We start from the raw sequence: 18,357 nt of genomic DNA, 5'->3' as shown, positions 1-18,357 counted from the left end.
CATTATGAGTACTATTTCTTTGCAATTATACTTCTATGACAGAAGATATAGTCAGTAAATTAATATTTATTCTTACCACAAGACTGCTGTCCAGAGAAAGTCTTTTCCCAAACTCCCTTTTCTGTAGCTGTCTTTTTCTCTCCATAGCTGAGGTTATTTGTTCTCCTTGTGATCTACTAGAAATGTCAGACTGTTTCCAGCATCACTGAAAAAAAAATGCACATTTCAATATCCTAATTAACAGTTTCTATCTTTCATCATTAACTTTGTAATAACCCAGCAGTTAATGACTTTGCATCTATGGTAGGCTCTGTTCCAAAAACAAGTTTTCTGTGCCAAAAAAGCTAAACTGTCCAGACAGAAATATCACCAATATGTTTGTGTCACTGTCTCAAAAAAAAAAAAAAAAAAAAGGAAAATAAAAGAAAAAAAGAAAAAAATCCACTACTACTGTCCTAGTTGTCTTTAGCATTACACCTCATGTTTTCATAGTCTCTTTTTAACAGGGCTGGAGAATAGGTTTGCAGAGCCAATGAACTACCTGGCATCAGGGAGGGGAAGGCAGGAGGGAAACCGTTCCTTTTTCATTTTAATTGCACTCCTCAGCAAGCCGTGCTTGCTGGCACATCTGTGCTGCTACTATAATGTACAAATTCTGGACCTAATCCTGAAAAGTTCTAAAAGCTTTCAACTCCCATTATCCTTAATGAGAGACAAATGCCCTCAGCACTCTCCTTGCATTTTTAAGGTCAAAGATTCTGCTGTGATAATCAGAAAGTTGTACCGCCTGAACAGAATGGCAGGAATGGAAGGAATTAATCTTTCCAATTTTGTAGGATTTGGTTATTCCTGGATGACATTTTCTAGAACATTGTGCCACAATTTACAAGTAACAACTACCAGCTCTGTCTTTTCCTAAACATTCTTGATAATGTACATATTTTAAAGTTTTAACTTATACTTGAGAATGTAACATTTGTCATTCATGATTCAGGAGCACAGGCAAAGTTACTGAACTTATTCAGCATTTACGATGCAGTAACAGAAATCAGAATCTAGCCTGAATTTAGGCAGGCAGATATGCCCATGAATGTAGAACCTAATACAGGAATTTTCTTCTGTAGCTCATAGCAACCGCATGTACTGTGTCAGGGTACAACATCCTATAGCTCTTCATCTGGGTTAACGCTCACTAAGGACAACAAACTTTCACTGCAAAAGAACTGCAAGAATTTGTCCACAATTTTTAACCAAGATAGGTTTTTGAAAAGGTTTCTACAACCAAACTCCAGCCAGGCTCTGATATTCATACAGTGCTACTCGATCAAGAGTGAGTTACTGCATTTGACTGAAAAATACGACTAAGCAAAAGGCAAACCTGGCTAAACGTCTCTAATCCCTTTTGCTCACAGCGAACTGCCTCTGCGCTTGCAAACAGACACGTGACTACACCGTGCATGAGCTGGCTGTAGGGTAACACACTTGGCACTTTCAGAAACAACTTGTACGTGCCCTCCAGAGGTGCTCGCGTGCCAGGTTCGCACACCTGTGCACAAGCCCACCTGCTGTTGTGGCAGTATCAAGGAGATAAAGACTACCCCATTCTTCCCCAAACTGCCCCAGATCGGTCTGCCACAAGGACCCAGAGGAGCCTGAGCACAGGCTGAGCCGAGCCGCTCACAGCGGAAGCGGGTGCCCCAGGCTGAGCCTCCGAGGCCAGCTGGAATTGAAGGTGCTCCCTGCGGAGGCACGGCGGTATAATCAGGTGGACACTGCAGCGGGGACTGTTCTAGGGCCACCTCACCCACGGGGAAGCCGTAATTGGTCCAGCTGCCAAGCTATCCAGTATTAAATCCAGCTGTCCATTAAACCAACACCTGGCCTCTCTTACACTCGTTTTGTACTTTTGGTTTACACTTATGGAGAACTAGAATTCAGCATGCTTTCTCCAAAATGCAGATAAATCAGCCTCTACACACATTAATCTAAACAACACATACAATGAGAATATGTACACCCATTAGTGTGAAAAATCTGTTATTCCACTGCATTCATTCTCTCTCAAAAAAAATTTTTTTTCACAGTTATCTATAAGCCGTTGCTCACTTTCTGTACGGTTGCTCCTAAAGCTACAACCATTATTTAATGCAGATAATGAGGAAGCATAATGGTGTGCAATCACATAATTACCACTGTTTCCTGATTAGCTATCATGTCTCAAAAGAAATATTACAACAGATTTTAACAAACACAAAGGCAATTTATTACACTGTTCTTGTTAGGGTGCCAGAAATTAGCACGAGAAGGAGTTTATGTAATCTTTATACCATTCTTCTATGCATTCGTCATGGCTGGAGAGCATGACTTCCACGAAGGGAGTTCCTGTTGATCAGTAAGCACAGAACTACTTAGCAGCCAGCTAGTGAGAGCCAGAGTCGGAGGAATTATCCCAGTAGAAGGTCAAGCATTTAACATGAGTAAATGCCTGAAATCTCTGCAGATGCTTGGCAGAATAACCCCAAGTCTAGTTTTACTTAAGAGAAAGGATTATTGTTCCTATAGTTTATATGCTGTGCTGCTTTGGGCACGTCAAGAAGTGGATTTACCATATCCCTTATAGCCCAGCTTTATACACTATAAATGGGCCATCAAGGACCTCTCCCCAAATAGTTAATACCTAAGGCTCCACCTAGTTAAAGGTTTGAATCAAAGGTATTTGTCAAAGAAGACAAATACATCACATGTATCAACACATACTGGTGCCTCAAAACACCCAGTGTGGAGGTCTTTAAAGAAAACTGATTGTTACAATGAAGTAGCACTTTACTAATACAGAAAAAAATTCCAGCTTGATGGTCATTTTTGGGCAGCATACTCCCTGCACCAGGGAAAAACGAGCCTCCTAGGCAAATCCACTGTCCTCTGAGAAATCTACTGACCAACCAAGAGACCAAAAATAACATTCAGGAGATGCACTATCCTGGAAAGCTCAGCACAGGGCAATGGCTGTCCAGGAAGAACAGTCTTGATATGTAAAAGCCCTGAGAATCAGCTTGCCCAATCATCAGAAATACTATTTTTGTATTACCAAGAGAACAAGACAGAAATGTATCAGCTTTCTTTGACCAACGAACTTGTTGATCTCTCTCAGATAAAGTCTTTCTAGCAGAGACACCTGTGACCAGCATTCAGTTCTTGACTGTTCCATTTAGCTTGGCCAACTTGTGAATAACCATGTTGCAAACTCACTCCTCATTTTTGGTGTTTTGCTGACACTGCACTCACACATGCATGCTGCTGCATCTTTGGGGCCACATCTTACAGCCCCCTGTGCTGCAGCAGACTTTCCCAGAGTAGCCCTGGGAACTAAAGCAGCAGCTAAAGAACTACCGAGTTCACCTGTGCTGAGCCTATAGGCGCAGAAGGTAGAGGCACTCAGCATTTAAGCCTCTGTCATGAACTACAGCCCAAAAGAAAGCAGGTCCCAGATGTCTGCCTACGGTCCCATTAGTTTTGCACTGAACTCAGGGAAGAAAGGTTTGTATGTGCCTGGAAGAAAGTCTTGGGGGAAGACCTAAGTGGGATCTTTTTCTATATGGTACTCCCTCCCTCTTCATACAGCCAACAAGCCTGAGGCATCAGCATGATCTTAAAATGCAGTAATTTTAGTACTCAATACAAGAATGTTCATTACTTCAGATGGCTCTAAAACTATGCCCTGAAGAAATGACATGATTAACATAGAAAAGCACTGTCTATGATCCATGAAGGAAGCTTCTTGGATTATACCTTCTTCATTTCTAGTACTAACAAAGTATGATTGATGTCTATTGCTTTTGCAGATAAAAATATAACATTCTACTCCTTAGATAAGCATCCAAGATATTTTCAGACAGTTTGAAACTGTGCAGTTACATTTCAACAAAGCTTTGCCAACATATGCCAGCTGGGGACTAGCACATAGTAAATCTTTTCATAACTGGAAATGGGTTGTATTTATTTTTCTCTCTTTCAAATTAGTATAGATTTAGCAGTTATGACAGGTGACAAAAATAACAGCTCTGGAAAATAACATCTTTTCATTTATATTCAGAATAGATATAATGTAGCCGGAGAACAAGCCTCTCCACCCTCTGCTTAACATACCTCAAGAGTGACAGACAGCAAAGCCCCAGCGAGGCAGTAACACACACTCTCCCAACAGTCTGCTTGTCTTTCCGAGGTGTTAACAAGAGGACAGGGTTTGTGATGAGGACACTGAACTTTTAGGTACTGGAATGAGGGCAAAGTCACACAATGATCACACTTAAACATTTTGTTTCCTACCCGGACAGTTTGGCTTGACAGCCGTGCTTCAGAACTGAAGCAGAACGACCAGACTGGTGTTATCCCTCCGGAGCGAAAGGGAAATGAAAACAGCACCACTAGCATAGGTCAGCACACATCTATAAGGAAGTAAAAAGTTTTATCCATGCAAGTGTTGGTTAGAATGAACAGGTGATCTGAAGGTGAAAGATTTCATGTCTCATTACTGATCTCTGGAGTGATTCAGCTTCTTGAGAACCTAATTTAAAAAACACCTCCCTCCTTATCATGCAGTTGAGTCTGCAATTACAGAGCTGCATTCGTTATCACAACCCTGATACCAACACCACGTCTATATGCTTGTTTTTGTTGTGTTTTTAGAAGGAAAAGGGGTAGAAAAAGCCTTAAATACAGCATAAATTGCCTGGTCCTTCTCAGAATTGGAAGAAAAACACCCCAGCTGATGTATATTCAATAGAGCAAAGAATGTTCAGTTCTGTAAAATCACTATGTTTGCCTTCCCAGCCAGAAATCCTAGGTCTGTACTAAGTTTTTTTGAGTCTTTCTTGTCTTTTCAAATAAAGTGTTAAAATCATCACAGCAGTACTAGCAGAAAACCCCACCTTTGAAAAGGATGAGAAAATTCTGCCTCATGATTAAAACTGAGCCATGAAAATGGTTTCATTACCACACCCTTATCTCTCCCTCTTATGGTATTCAGCCTGGTCATGACTCTGAGTGATGAAATGAAAAAATAATTCCAAAATTCTCTTATGAGCTGATGTTTCAAACTTCAACACTTGGGAAATAGAAATCTATAGTGACATCTGCATTTATGCAACTCGAAACTTAGCCAAATATTTTTGGTTTCAGCCACAGCGTATTTCATAGCAATGCTGCAGCGCAGCCTGCCAGGCTAATGCTCAGTACACTCAGGTATTTGCTTAGATTGGTCAGCAGTTTGTTAGCACTAATGTATGCACTGTACATTCACACCCACTGGATTAGGCTGTTATTTAGCTAAGCAAGCTGCATTTTTGCAGAGAAGGAATGTGCCATGTGCTAGCATTAATGAGTTAATTAAATTAGAAAAATTCCAATGCAAGAACCTAAAATGCTTAGATGAGTAGAATACTATGGGAATTACAAGGCAGCAAACGCAGCATTACTGAATCATCCTGCCTACATCTCTAAGATATTCTGAGTGGCTTTGGAAAGTTATATTAAAACAAAATATTTCAAGTCAGTCAGAAACTATTCAGATAGAAAAGGACTCATTACCAGTCCTGTGTTTTAATTTTCCATTGGGACAGCTCTATTTGATATGCTCCGTGCTTCTTACAATCTTTAAAACCCTTCCAAAGGATATGGCAACAGTAACGGTAGCATACAGACCCAAGCATTTCCTGCAAGCTGCTCTGTGATCCAGAACACTCCCTACTCCAGCGGTCCTCTAACTCTGATTGCAGATTGTCCCCTGGTTATCCGTAATGCCAAGATACGGCATCCCCAGGGAAGCAGGGGAAGGGTGGCTGTGAGACAAGGAACCATCTCATCTTTGTGTGATGCTGATGCATGGCAGTTTACCAGGAAAGCTGGAAGTGGACAGATCTGAGAGCCAAACAACATGGGTCCCTTCTGTCCTCCCCCAAGGCCCTTGACGGGGAATCAGTAGAGCGTATGCAATGGTTTAATACCATTTTTGACTGGTAATCTCTTTCCAGTAAGGAACAAACTCTTAGCGCAATGTGCAAGAAACAAGGCAATTAAAATTAACCATATCAGCTATTAAATGACACCCTGTATAAACCACATTTTCCATGTAACTTTATACTTTCTTCATGCAGACAAACTTCCATTCATTCTCCCAACAAAACAATCAGTAAATCTTTATATAGCATTGCTCCTAGGATTTAAACAAGTTAAGATTAAGGGATTAAATTCAGCAAATCTATCAGTATGTTAAAATAATATAAATCAGAAAATAAAGAATATGGCACTAAAGATCTTATTACTACAACAGCTGTCAAGATGAAATGCAAGGAAGCAGTTCAAAGACTTATATCTTGGTATCTCATGAGGTTAATTAAATGGACGCATGTATTCATTTAAGAGGATAAGGTGAGTTGTGGTAACATAAAATGAGAGGGCACAAGACTACATTCTTTCAGCAGTAATAAGAATGGGTTGAACTGAAATCATTTCCATATTCTATAATAAGCACGATTCATCTGATGCCATTTTCAGCTCTCATTTTCTTTCTAGCAAAAAAAACATATGAACATTTATAGACTAACTTAATCAAAGCTTTAACCTTTTCAGCATTCTGTATTTTGATTAGCTGTCCATTTTTATCATGGAGTTCCAAGGGCCATGCTGCAGGGAGAAAAAGAATAGCCAGTAAAGTACACCAACAAATGCTGAAAAGGTCAAAGGATTACTCTTCCCTGTTTGCTTCTAAGGAACATATGAAGCATTCACATCATGCAATAAAATTATTGAGACAAAAATGAGGAAAGATAAGCAGACAGAAAGCATGAATCTGTTGTCAAGACAGTAAATGGCAAGCACAGAAAGAAGGATATATTACAGTGTTATCATCAATAAGAAGACAGTTTTTGATAGTGATGTTTATGTATTCTCACTTTCATTTCCTGCACTGAAATCAAACCCTTGCGAATGCTGTGAGACCTATACCCCATAAAGAGATATTTAAGCCAGAATGAAGCTTTTCATGCTGAGAACAGCAGCAGACCCAAAGCTCCCATTTCTTGGACGACTGCTCTAATCACTCATTATTATATACTACGTTTTACTACAGACTATGCTAAATTATACGATACAGATTATTGTATGATAAAGATGGATAGATGGATTCCCTCAACCATTTAGCCTCTCCTAGCAATGTTTTGTGATTTAGACTGCTAATCTGCAAAAGGCATGCTCTGAACAGCATCAGACAATCTCTGGGGATGTCAACATAGAGTTGTCTCACTTGTGAACCACAGCTAAGGGTTCAGGTGTCAGGAACAGGCAGTTCCAGACACCTGGAGAAGCAGAACTCCAGGATCTGAGTAAATCTGACTTGCTACCATTCAGACACCTGAAGGGTTACATGGAGATTTTGAAGTTCAAAATCAAATGTCCCATAAGATGCCTCAGGCATTTTGTGGTTTAAGGCCGATAAGATATGAAATGCTAGACACAACTTCTCTAACTTAGCACATCATTATTAGATCTAGCTTTCTCTTATGGTAAAATACTGATTTTATCAAAATGTTAATGTTTTATCAAAATGTTAAAAACTAAAGAGAAGGTCTTAGCATGTAATATTTTAATGTAAATACATAATGGAATAGCATGGGAAAAATTATAACTCAGCATTTGAACTATATTTGTTTAAATGAGTTTCAATACTAAGTTTCAAATCATATATCAAATTTCCTGGACATATAAACGAGCACTTCTCCATAATTGCAATGTTTCTAAATAAATCCATTTCTAACACAAATGAGCTACCTAAGCAGCCCCTCGATAAAACCAGAAAAAAAAAGATAAAAACAGAAACGTTGTGGGGGAAAAAAAAAAAAGAAAAGAAAAGCTTTTTTGTCACAATTTGTCTAATACAATCAGTGACGTGGGCTGACGGGATCAACACTGATTACACAGTCCGCATTCCAGTCACATTCTTATTCTCCAAGTATCAAGTCTGGCTGGCAGCAGAGCACCAAACAGGAATCTCATTAGGTTTCACACACTGAATTCAAAATCTTCACCAAAATCAGTCACACCTGGCTCAAGAAGCCAATAAAGATAATGTTAATAGGTGTTCATATAATATTTTGCAAAGTTCAGATAATGCTTTCAATTAAATCCAAAGTCTGAATTGTTTTAACATACAACTTAAGTGGAAAGAAGAATTTAAACTATACAATTGAGATTCCTGCGTACTGAGTTTGATTTGCTATTTCCTTCGCGCGTCTCTCTCACTGGTGTAAATCAAGGCACTGCTCAAGACAGTCTACAGCCGAATAGTTTCAAACCGACAAGTAAGATCTGCATCAAGATCTCTATCGCGAGCAAACTTCCGTGGACTAACAGCTCAATTTTTGAAACTAGACCTAGTGCACTAGAACTAGGTGCTTGTGAAATGAGCCTGAAGACCCTTTTTCTCTGAGACAGACGCACCACTTCTGCCTACCCACGTGTTCTATTTGTAGCCCAGAGAGACCCCTAAAAATCATTAATTCTTTGTGTGTGTTCAGCACTTTCCAACAGTATTGCTAAAAAGGATGAGAGCTGCCATGGTCACAAGGTGGCTCAGGGATGGGAATACAAGCCCATCAAAAAGAATAAAAAGAAAACATGTTTAGCAGCATTTTGTCGTTACTGCCCCTCTCATTTTGCACTCCATGCATCTTTTGCTATTAACATTGTCTAATAGTACATTTTGGTGAATGAAAGCAGTTTTGTCACATGAAGTGTCCCAAACGAATGTTACTCGGTTTGGTTCTCCCAGCAGCAGAGCTGAAGGCAATGAAAGGCCATTTGTTTACTGAGGAATTCCAACTCATGAACGTGAGAAAAAGTTACAATCATCTCAACTTAGTGACAATGTTTGGACCTCTGTTTTCACTCTACACAGCACTGGACCACATTGTAAAATGCTCGTGTGGCTTAAAGGAAAACTGTCAATATAAAACAAGTACTGTAAAAACATTTTCCTGGTTACTAGCAGCATCTTCAGCAGCCACCTGTGCATGTCCTCCTCAGATAAGCAAGTTCACCTGCATCAGAGGGAATTTTTCAAAGTCTAAACTGCAGAACTGTTTCTAACGAATCTTGGGCCTTGTGGGTTGTTATACAGCGTCTCACATTTCACCTTGCTGTTCAGACACTCCCAAAGCGCCAGGACCTAACTTTACATTAAAGGCAATAATTTCACAATGAAGGTATTCATTCAAGAACAGGCCAGAAAAGAAGCTGAATGAAGCTCATAATCCCTTTTTGTCATATGAAAAATATGGGAGGATAAAGTACAATGAAATATGCATGATCCCTCCATGATCTGGGAAAAAGATAATAGAGAAAGAGCTTATTTTGTATATCTACATATGCTGAAAATATCCCCTCTACCCCACCACAGCTAAAGTCAAACCTGAGTAAGAACAGGAGGGGAAAGACATCTCTTCCAGTGACTGCAAAACCAAAGTTGAGCCCGTGGCTTCAAAGAGAGGACTGTGGCCTGGGAATGAAACAAGAACACGCAGCCTCATGAGGCCGAGCAGCTCCAGCTGCTTCCAGCAGAGGACACTATATAGATTTTATTAGAAAAATTCTTCAGCTATTTCTCATTTTTCTGCCCTAAATATCTTTGCTGAATCCTGTAAATTTGTCATCAGGCCAGTTAGAACTACCCGAGCAGTCACCTCTGTTTACTCTGCATCACATCTGTCTTCTGTGAAATGTGAAAGAGCGGTGGTAGCAGAGCAGAGCTTAGAGGTGCCAGAACTAATAAGAAATCCACAAGCTCTGGTCCCTTGCTACTGTAACTTTGGGCACTAAAATCCTTCATGCGGTTCCCTTCAGCCTGTGCAGAAGTCAGAACAAGCCTACTCTAATTTCAGCCAAGCCAACATCATCCAAGGATCAGACTCAGAGGAGTTCAGCTCCAGCATTCCCCAACACACTTCAGTGACGTTTCTTCTCTCCTTAATGCTTGCAATAGTAATAGATAGAATTAGAAAGACAGCAGACTATGACTCAGCTCTACCACCTCCGGTTTTGTAGTGGGAAGTACTCCCCATATATCCGTGGACATACATAAGAAAAAAACTCAGAGAGATTTCTCTGGCCAATTCAAATCCAATTCATTCTCCTTGCATTGTGTACGACTGTGTAATATCAAAACTGTTAAATTAAAAGGAACAGAGATACAGCGACTAAACTCCATCTTCGGCTTACGGCCAAGAAAACTAAGTGAAAACATAAAAACGAGTGATATTCTGTCCTCATTCACACATCGTCATACCCATGTAGACGGTGACAGAACCCCGCACAATACTGGCCTGCTGAACAGTCCTTCACCTTTTTTGCTCTGCAATTCCAGAGGGATCTCATCTCAAACGCTGAATTTTCTGTTCTAGGCCAAAAGGATATAGACAAACTTGACGGAATTCAAACAACAGCTGTAAAGATGATTATAGTGTTGACTTGGTGCGGAAAGATTAACAAACCTGTTTACTGTAGTTTCAAACAATGACAGGAGGAGACTAAGACGGGAAGGAACGAACATCTACGCGAGTCTGAGGGATGTACACTAACATTAGAGACAGTGAGGAATTGGTTAAGGTATTGACAATAGGCTGAAAAGAAAACAAGAGGGGGGAATGATGTTGAGTATCTGAAGAAATTACTTACAGTGAAATCCAATACAGACTGATACCTACAGAACCATGCAACCCTTGTCATATAAGAAAGAAGGCTAGATAAAGTTCAATAAAACACACTGCAAGCGATGCTGCCAGGGCTGAGTGATCTGAAGACTCTGATGGGGAAAAAGCAAAAGAACCATCTTGTCTTTTCTTCTCAGTGTCTCTCCTTATACGTTGCAGTGGTTGATCCACATTAGGGACTATTGGACTGAAAGGCTTTTGCCTTGGCGGGGGGAGGCACGACGTCCTTCCCTCCATGCAGTCAGCTGCCTACGGTGGCTTACTTCAGTTTCTCAATGCGAAGACTGGCTGTCAAACACTGACTTCCAAATTTTCCTTCTGCTAGAAACGTCATAAAAATGTAAATTAAAAAAGTTTGTGAATCTCCCATTTAAAAGGTTCACAACTCTCCTATATTTTATGTCATCCTATCAATCTTTGACTCATCTGCACTCAGCTCTACCATGTGAAATGTGAGAGAATATATAGTCTGCCATCACAGATAACACTGGGATTATGGATATAGTAATATACAGAAAATATTAGAAAGAAAGGAAGCAAAATAGTAAAATTCTCTCATACCTCTCTCGCTCAAGTGTCTCCCTGTTCAGAATGCAAACTAAAAATCACTAACCTACCAAAAGCGACACACACACACAAAATTTGACATCTCAGAAGTTCCTCTTTCATAAAATTTGAAAAATATTTTTGTACGTAGTAGCAACTGTTAGGTTGTTGCAGGATTTTTCCATTTTTTCTTCCAAAACCCATGCTAATAACTCAAACGTGATTCTTTTCCCACGGTTATTTTTTGGAAGTAACACTGTATGGGCCTAGATAAAGCTTCTAAGATGGCAATTTATGCACTTTCAGGACTTCTTGGAATAACTGAAGTTAATCAATATGGCTGTTTGGCCAATAATTTTGACTGATAAAAAAAACCATAATAGTTTTAGCAGGGGAAAGGGGAGAGAATTAACAAACTTCAGTATATTTTAAATGATGCGTTTTGAATTTTCAAGTGCATTTTGACAGTAAATGTAACCTTTTTAAGAATGTTGTTCAGCAAGAGGTTTTTTTGAAGAGGATATAGTTCAGGACCTAGGCAAGGAGGAAAGAAAGAGCACTTGGCTCATTTCAGGTAGACTCTAATCGTTAACCCATATTTTGAGTTGGATCCCTGTTTTAGTTTCTCCAATCTCCTGTGAAGATAGTAATATATAGTATTTTTATGTATGTCATTTATAGAGTAATTCCTCTTTGACAATGACTTTACTACTGAAATGTTCTATTAGTGCTGCTGCTCTACTATTATTGTGTTTATCTACACTGTGTGTACGTCACTATTTGCCCAAACAGGAGAATCGTATTTCCTCCAAATTCCACACAGTGCAGCAACAGAAATTCCATTCTCATTCACCCTGTTCTGTGGAAATTAATCTGATTGTACAAATACAGCTACAACAGAATTTAACTCAAAACAATGAGCAGAGAGGAGTCTGTCACCAACCAACTGAAAGCCCCTACCTAGCCAAGCGAGCCAGATAGCCTAAGGTCCCTCTACTGAGAAAAACAGGCTCCCTTAGAGGGCAAAACAGGAGCCATTAAAGCAGTATGTTTCAAAAAATTTTGTAATAGGCCCTTTTTTTTCTGTAATAGTGCAGCCCTTAGTGCTGTTCACCTCCGTTTTTCTCTGCAGCTCACAGTGATGCCACATGTAGCTACCAGAGAGAACAAAACTTGTAAGCGGGGCCTGAGAAAGAAGAAGAAGAAAGACAGGAGAAAGCCAGGTGGAATCTTCACGGTCCCACAGATATGTCCTATGCCCACACGAAAGTGGGGACTTTTCTTGCTTGTTGGATGAAGACCCTTTGAGTTGGGTCACCCCTGGGTGAGCCAACCGCTCTCAGCTGACTATAAGGGGAGCTAAGGGAATCTAGCCTCCCGGCGTTGCTGGTTAAGCTAGATACTTAGAGGGGTCACAAGCGCACTCCTCAGTTACAAGTTCTTGACCTATGCAGCTAAGTTCTGAATCCCCCTGTACTGCACACTACAAACCTGGAGTGCAGGTACAGAGGAGTAAGAGTAAAGAAAAACTTACTTCCACAACACACACTAGCGAGTGGGTGAAAGCAGGACTTGCATGCTTTACCAGTGAGACAGAACTCATCAGTAAAATCAGCTCCCTGCTAAAAGCAAGGAAAACACTGAAGAGGATCTGCTGTCACGCTGCCTATGGCTGTGCCTGGGTAGCTTATGAGCCATTTCTTTCTCAAGGCTGGGCCTAGAACCATAATCTAGCCTATAAATTCTTATCAATCTTTGTTTAAAGCTTTTTCCTCGTGACAGAAGATTTTTACAGTAATAGAGAAGAAAAGCAATTTACTTGATTAAGGACTGGTAAATATAAATGACAGAAATGGTTTCCTATGAACATCATGATACATTCCCAATCAATAACACTATGACAGAATTGGGGCTTAAGGGAGGGAAATTATAAATTTTCGTAAAGGCATATAATTAAACATCAGACAACTCTGAAGATTCTCAAGCAGAGAGAAATGGAGAATGGCCAGCCTGAGACCTTCTGAATTGCTCTACTGGTGCCTGATTTTTCCATTCATTTGGTGATGTCTTGCATTTACTTGTGCAATTTTAACATAAAGGTGAAGAAGATCTTAGTCTCAAATACTAGGGCTAGCAGCCAAGTCAGTCATTAATTTAGAAGTGTTTCACACTTCTAGAAATAAGAACCTAGGACTTTTAGCATCATCTTAATATTGGGATTGGATAATCAATTTTTGTTAATTGGGATTTTAGCTTTTGACTTCTGGATCCTGTTCAGACTCAGACAAGTTGGTATCAATTAAAAGTCATTTCCATCAGTTGGCTGCTCAGAGACCTCTATGAAATGTTGCAAGTTGGTAGTGGACAGGTGTCTATATAATTAAAATACACTTTGCAAGCACAGTTGGCACCCTGGAATTCTCTTATTATGAACTAATCTACTCTTCCCAGCTCATAAAGTATTCAGGAGCGCTGAGATGTCATTTAAAAACAAGGAGGATATAGTGCTCTCTGTTAATCCCATAAACAAAGTACCACTGTTTCTATAGCTGTTTTGAATCCCCAGACAAGTGCTTTTGTGTACTGCACAGATTATTATACAGGCCAATAAAAAACATGAATTATACGTAAAAAGATCACCTTTAAAACCTGATGGAAACCTATAGCCCTGCAAAATTTGACAGCAAGCAGGATTTACAGTGCTCACTATAAAAAAGGAAAGTTCCACACAGTATCAGCAAAGCAGAATAGAATCACACAGGAGGTCCTATATATCCATGAATCTGCATTAAGTCGATGTTCCCCAATAAGCACACAGGACTGGAGTAATGATTCTAACTTTTGTAGCCAAAAATACACAAAAGGACTTGACTGAAGAAGATATACCCATTCTCCATGGGAGCTGGCTTCTCTGACTAGAATCAAGGCAATAGCTTTATGTTTTAGTAGGATTAGGGGAAGGGGTAGGGAGAAAAGCCACAGTATTTAACGGCCTTTGAATAACCAGGCCCATAAATCAAAGCCTCAAGGCTTTAACCTGTTCTTTAAAAGGAGAGATTCAAACAGAGATTTTGTCAGAAAACGTGTGACAAGATGATCTCCATCTTCTTAGCTTTCTTCATACACTAACTGTGAACTAAACAGAGCAGAATACTTTGGGCTGAAGCTATATGCCAGATGCAACCACACAGTATTGTGGGATGCTTGCAGACTATCATGGAAATCTTTGTGGACTCACCAGTGACTCACATCTGTGTAAATGAAAGAAAGAAGGAGTATCTTATATGGAATATAACATATACATATAAACAATAGGGATGGACGGTTACGTACATGTAAATCCCCAGTAGTGAACACGTGTCCAAGATGTTTCACCTCTCTAAAGACAACACATGGTTCGGTCTGACCTCTTTCAAGATGTTAAAGGATTTATAACAAGATAAAACACCAGTTGCTAACCTTGGCACTGTTACACAGTACAGAAAAGACTACAGACCCATCTGAGAAAGAAGCCCTCCTATCTGTGAGAGGACACGACAGGGAAGAGATCAGTTAACTCAAGGATTGAGTGAACTTAATTTTGTCAGAAAAGGGGGGGGGGGGGAGGGAAGCTATCAAAAAAACCCCATGAAGTGTTCTAATGGTCCTGTTAGGGACCTACTAAGTCTTATTAGAAAATTCCTACTAGGAATTTTCTCCTATTAGGAGATACCTCCTTAAATTCATTTCCTCAACCACTAATTTCCTTTGCAAGTGCTAACTGACATAGAGACAAACATACTGCTAAAGAAATCTCATTATTTACCATCCTTTCCCCAATTTATATATAAATATGGATATATATTCAGCTCTAACTGAACCACAAAACCAAAAAGTTAAAAAACTATGAAGACAGCCATTAACAAATGCCATGAGACTTATCCAAAAAGGCCTCACAAATCAGCAATGAGGGAGAAGAGAAATCAAATCATGCAGAAACTATTTAATCAATGAGTAAAGACAATTATAACATCTGTTAATCTTTTGTGTAGGTTATAATTAGATGCAACGGAGGAGTAGCCTTTAAGGGGGGAGGTAGGGAATCCTATAACATCTGCTGGAAGGGCAAAGACTGTGCAATAAATGACTTTAAATGCAATCAGTAAAACGAGAGCTGTGCAGAGTTCACAAAAGGCCTGTATAAAAGATTGAGGATAACAAAATATTTTGCCAAAGGTCAACTCCTGCAGTACTATAGGCTGAATAATGACTGCTGGTTTAGAGGCCACATCAAAAACAGACGTGATTGTACCTCTGAAAAACAATTCTTTTCTCATTTGTGTCATTATGGCAAAAGCACATGCTGTTGCTGTATATCATGTCAGCTTAATGACTTATTAGAGCTGTATCTATCAACCTCGAACAGTTCAGAATAAACAGGTAGGTATGATGTATTTTAAAGACCAAAATTCAGTCTAATTAGACTGATATAGCACTGTGGTGTGCTGTAAAAGCAATATGATTCTTACTTTAAATAATTAATCATTCAGTAGCTTCTTTAAAAATCCAATTATTTACTCATTTTGCCCTTGAAAACAACCATATGCTATAAACTGTTACTCACTGAAAATGTGAGTTCAAAAGCGATTTATCCAGTTTAACATGGCCCTCTACTGGCAAAATAACCCCTCATTTTGTCAGATCCAGTGAGCTGAGTAGCTGGAAAGATCATACCTTTCACAGCAAATGTATCCCATATCTTAGAGAACAGCCGTACAGATCAGAGAGTTAGGAATTTGCATAAATTAAGCCATTTACTTAATCTCATCTCTGAAGTTCTCACTCCAGGAGCACTACGCTTCCTTTTGCTCAGCAGATGCGGCTCCGGCCATCGCTCGTGCTCTGAAGAACAACACTAAGTGCTGATGCGTGGTGGAGCAAGTCCTTTCAGAAGCAGACGCAACCCTCTCACTCAGGTGCCAAGTTGTGCTGTACTCCTCGAGCAGCGCCACGGGTTCCAGATAGGATCAACACACACAAGTGATTTCAGTCCGTGCAGTTAGGTAATACTTAATACAGTCGAAGTAAGCACAATACAGCCTAGCTGCAAAAAGAGTCACGTTCAAAACAAAAATGCTAATTACCATCAAAAAGCAACTCCACTACAAAAGAGTCTTTGCATCTCTCTTTTCCCCGTCATTACGGAAAATCCACAGCAGTGATTCAACACAGCTACAATCAAAGTAAAGAGACAACAAAATTTGCCTCTGCTGTTGCACGCAGTAATTAACTCCTCTTATTTGTATTACGTCTCAGTAACAAAGAAACAAAAGGATATGGTAAACTGTTGAATTTAACAATTTAGATAAGGATGAATTATAATAATCAATTAGCACTCTCAAAGAAAATAAGCTGTGGCACAGATTTGGTTCTGCACAGACCTATTGTGCGTGTGCACTATCCAAGGCTAGTTGGGCTCTGGAAAACAAACAGTGCCCTTCTGCGGAAAGCTTATCAAACACGAAGTTTAACAGCAGCATTTGTTCTCGCTGTGTGTCAATACTACTAGACTATTTTTCAGCAACATAATTTTTATCCACTGTTTTATTATTGAACCTGCTTTTCAGAGCCTCCCGCACTCACAGCCTACAGACAACGCGAGTGACAGTTTTCGGAGCCGCTGCTGCAGTGCAAACCACATTCACGTGATTCACCCGAATGCCCATCAACGCAATCATAAAAGTTATCCAAGTATCTTTCAGATAATAGCTACTTAATTTTTCATCCACAAAACACCTTTTATGGAACCATCCAGAAATACCTAATGCAATTGCGGTTTCGGTATGCTACGGCAAGGGTATCATTACACAAGAACACAAAAGAGCATTACGAGTATTAATGGTTCATATTCTGTTTCTGCTCTATGGTTATGTTATCTTAGTAATAAAAATGCATTTTAGATGACATAACTTCCAAAGGTCGATTAGCAGCTTTGGTATGGATTTTACTCAAGTGTAAGCCTAATTCTGCCAGGAGCTGAGCACGTGCAGAACTCAACCAGAGCATCTCGCCACATTTGGCCCGGGATGAGCTGTGCTAAGCTCTTTAGCCAACTGTGCTTCCCTTTGGCACTATTGTTCAGTGGTTTTTATCCCTACGTCACTCCCACTTGTCAGACGATGACAGGCTCGAGTCTGCACTGATTCTGTTTCTTTTCAGATTGCCAGAAAGCCCGGAGAATTGACAGTCTGCTGGCAATTGTCCCCCGCAGCGCCGCAGGAGAACATTACCACATTGTGTGTGGTATCCTTGGGCCAACTCCTCCGGCCTGCAGCTTCTGCAAGGGAAAATGCAGCCAGGGCATCGATCACTCTGCTGAACAGGGACCTTGTTCTATATCCTAATTTGCTATGTTGAAATACAATGTAAAAAAGGAAATGTAAACGTAAGAAAAAAAAAGTTGAGAATGGAGAATGAAAATCAGATGGCCTCAAACTCATCAGGTCTGAGAGTCTGTTCCTGCTCTTAGAGAAATTAGCTGAAAATTGTTCTTGGCTAAAGTGGAAATAGAATCATACCCCACCACTTCACATTTAATGGGACAGGATTTCTACTTGTCTGAGCTTTAAGTTTCTAAGTACACACAAGAATAATAGCAGAGAAGTCCATGAAGTTTTCTGAAACAGGTGCACTTACAGATGCACTTAAAACCAACTTAAGCGAGAAAGTAGAATCTGATTTTTTTTTGTTTAAATCTCACTTTGTTTTAATTATTTTGAAGATTTTGTAGGCCCTTGCCAACACGATATCTGAATACTTTGCAAGTGTAAATACACTTACCAGCTCACAGATGATCATCATTACTGGCCACAAGCTGACAGGCAGAAAGACCGGTCCACAGGAGGCAGCGCAGTAAGAGCTGCCTAAGGTCTACCGTTTCAACCTTAAACCCATTCTTTATCTCTACGGAAAAGCTCTAAAACGATTCTCTGTTCTTCACCTTTAAATTCACTGGAAGCTTCTGAACTACAGAAAGGTCTTTTAAAAGCTAGTTGTTCTTTTAAAGAACTAT

The 18,357-nt window shown here is 39.8% G+C and overlaps 1 protein-coding gene across 1 annotated transcript in view; it reads right to left on the bottom strand.

The window, feature by feature from the left end:
- NCKAP5 (NCK associated protein 5) overlaps positions 1–145 on the bottom strand; it is a 349,664-nt gene extending 349,519 nt beyond the window's left edge. Inside the window, exon 1 of the mRNA XM_062579086.1 lies at positions 77–145. Coding sequence (XP_062435070.1) covers positions 77–145 — 69 coding nt within the window. The remainder of the gene's footprint in view (positions 1–76) is intronic.
- Positions 146–18,357: the final 18,212 nt, after the last annotated feature.

This window comes from Rhea pennata, chromosome 6, assembly GCF_028389875.1.
Source record: "Rhea pennata isolate bPtePen1 chromosome 6, bPtePen1.pri, whole genome shotgun sequence".
NCBI classification, from domain to species: domain Eukaryota; kingdom Metazoa; phylum Chordata; class Aves; order Rheiformes; family Rheidae; genus Rhea; species Rhea pennata.
Note: the sequence above shows the minus strand (reverse complement) of the source record. Positions and strands in the feature narration are given on the sequence as shown.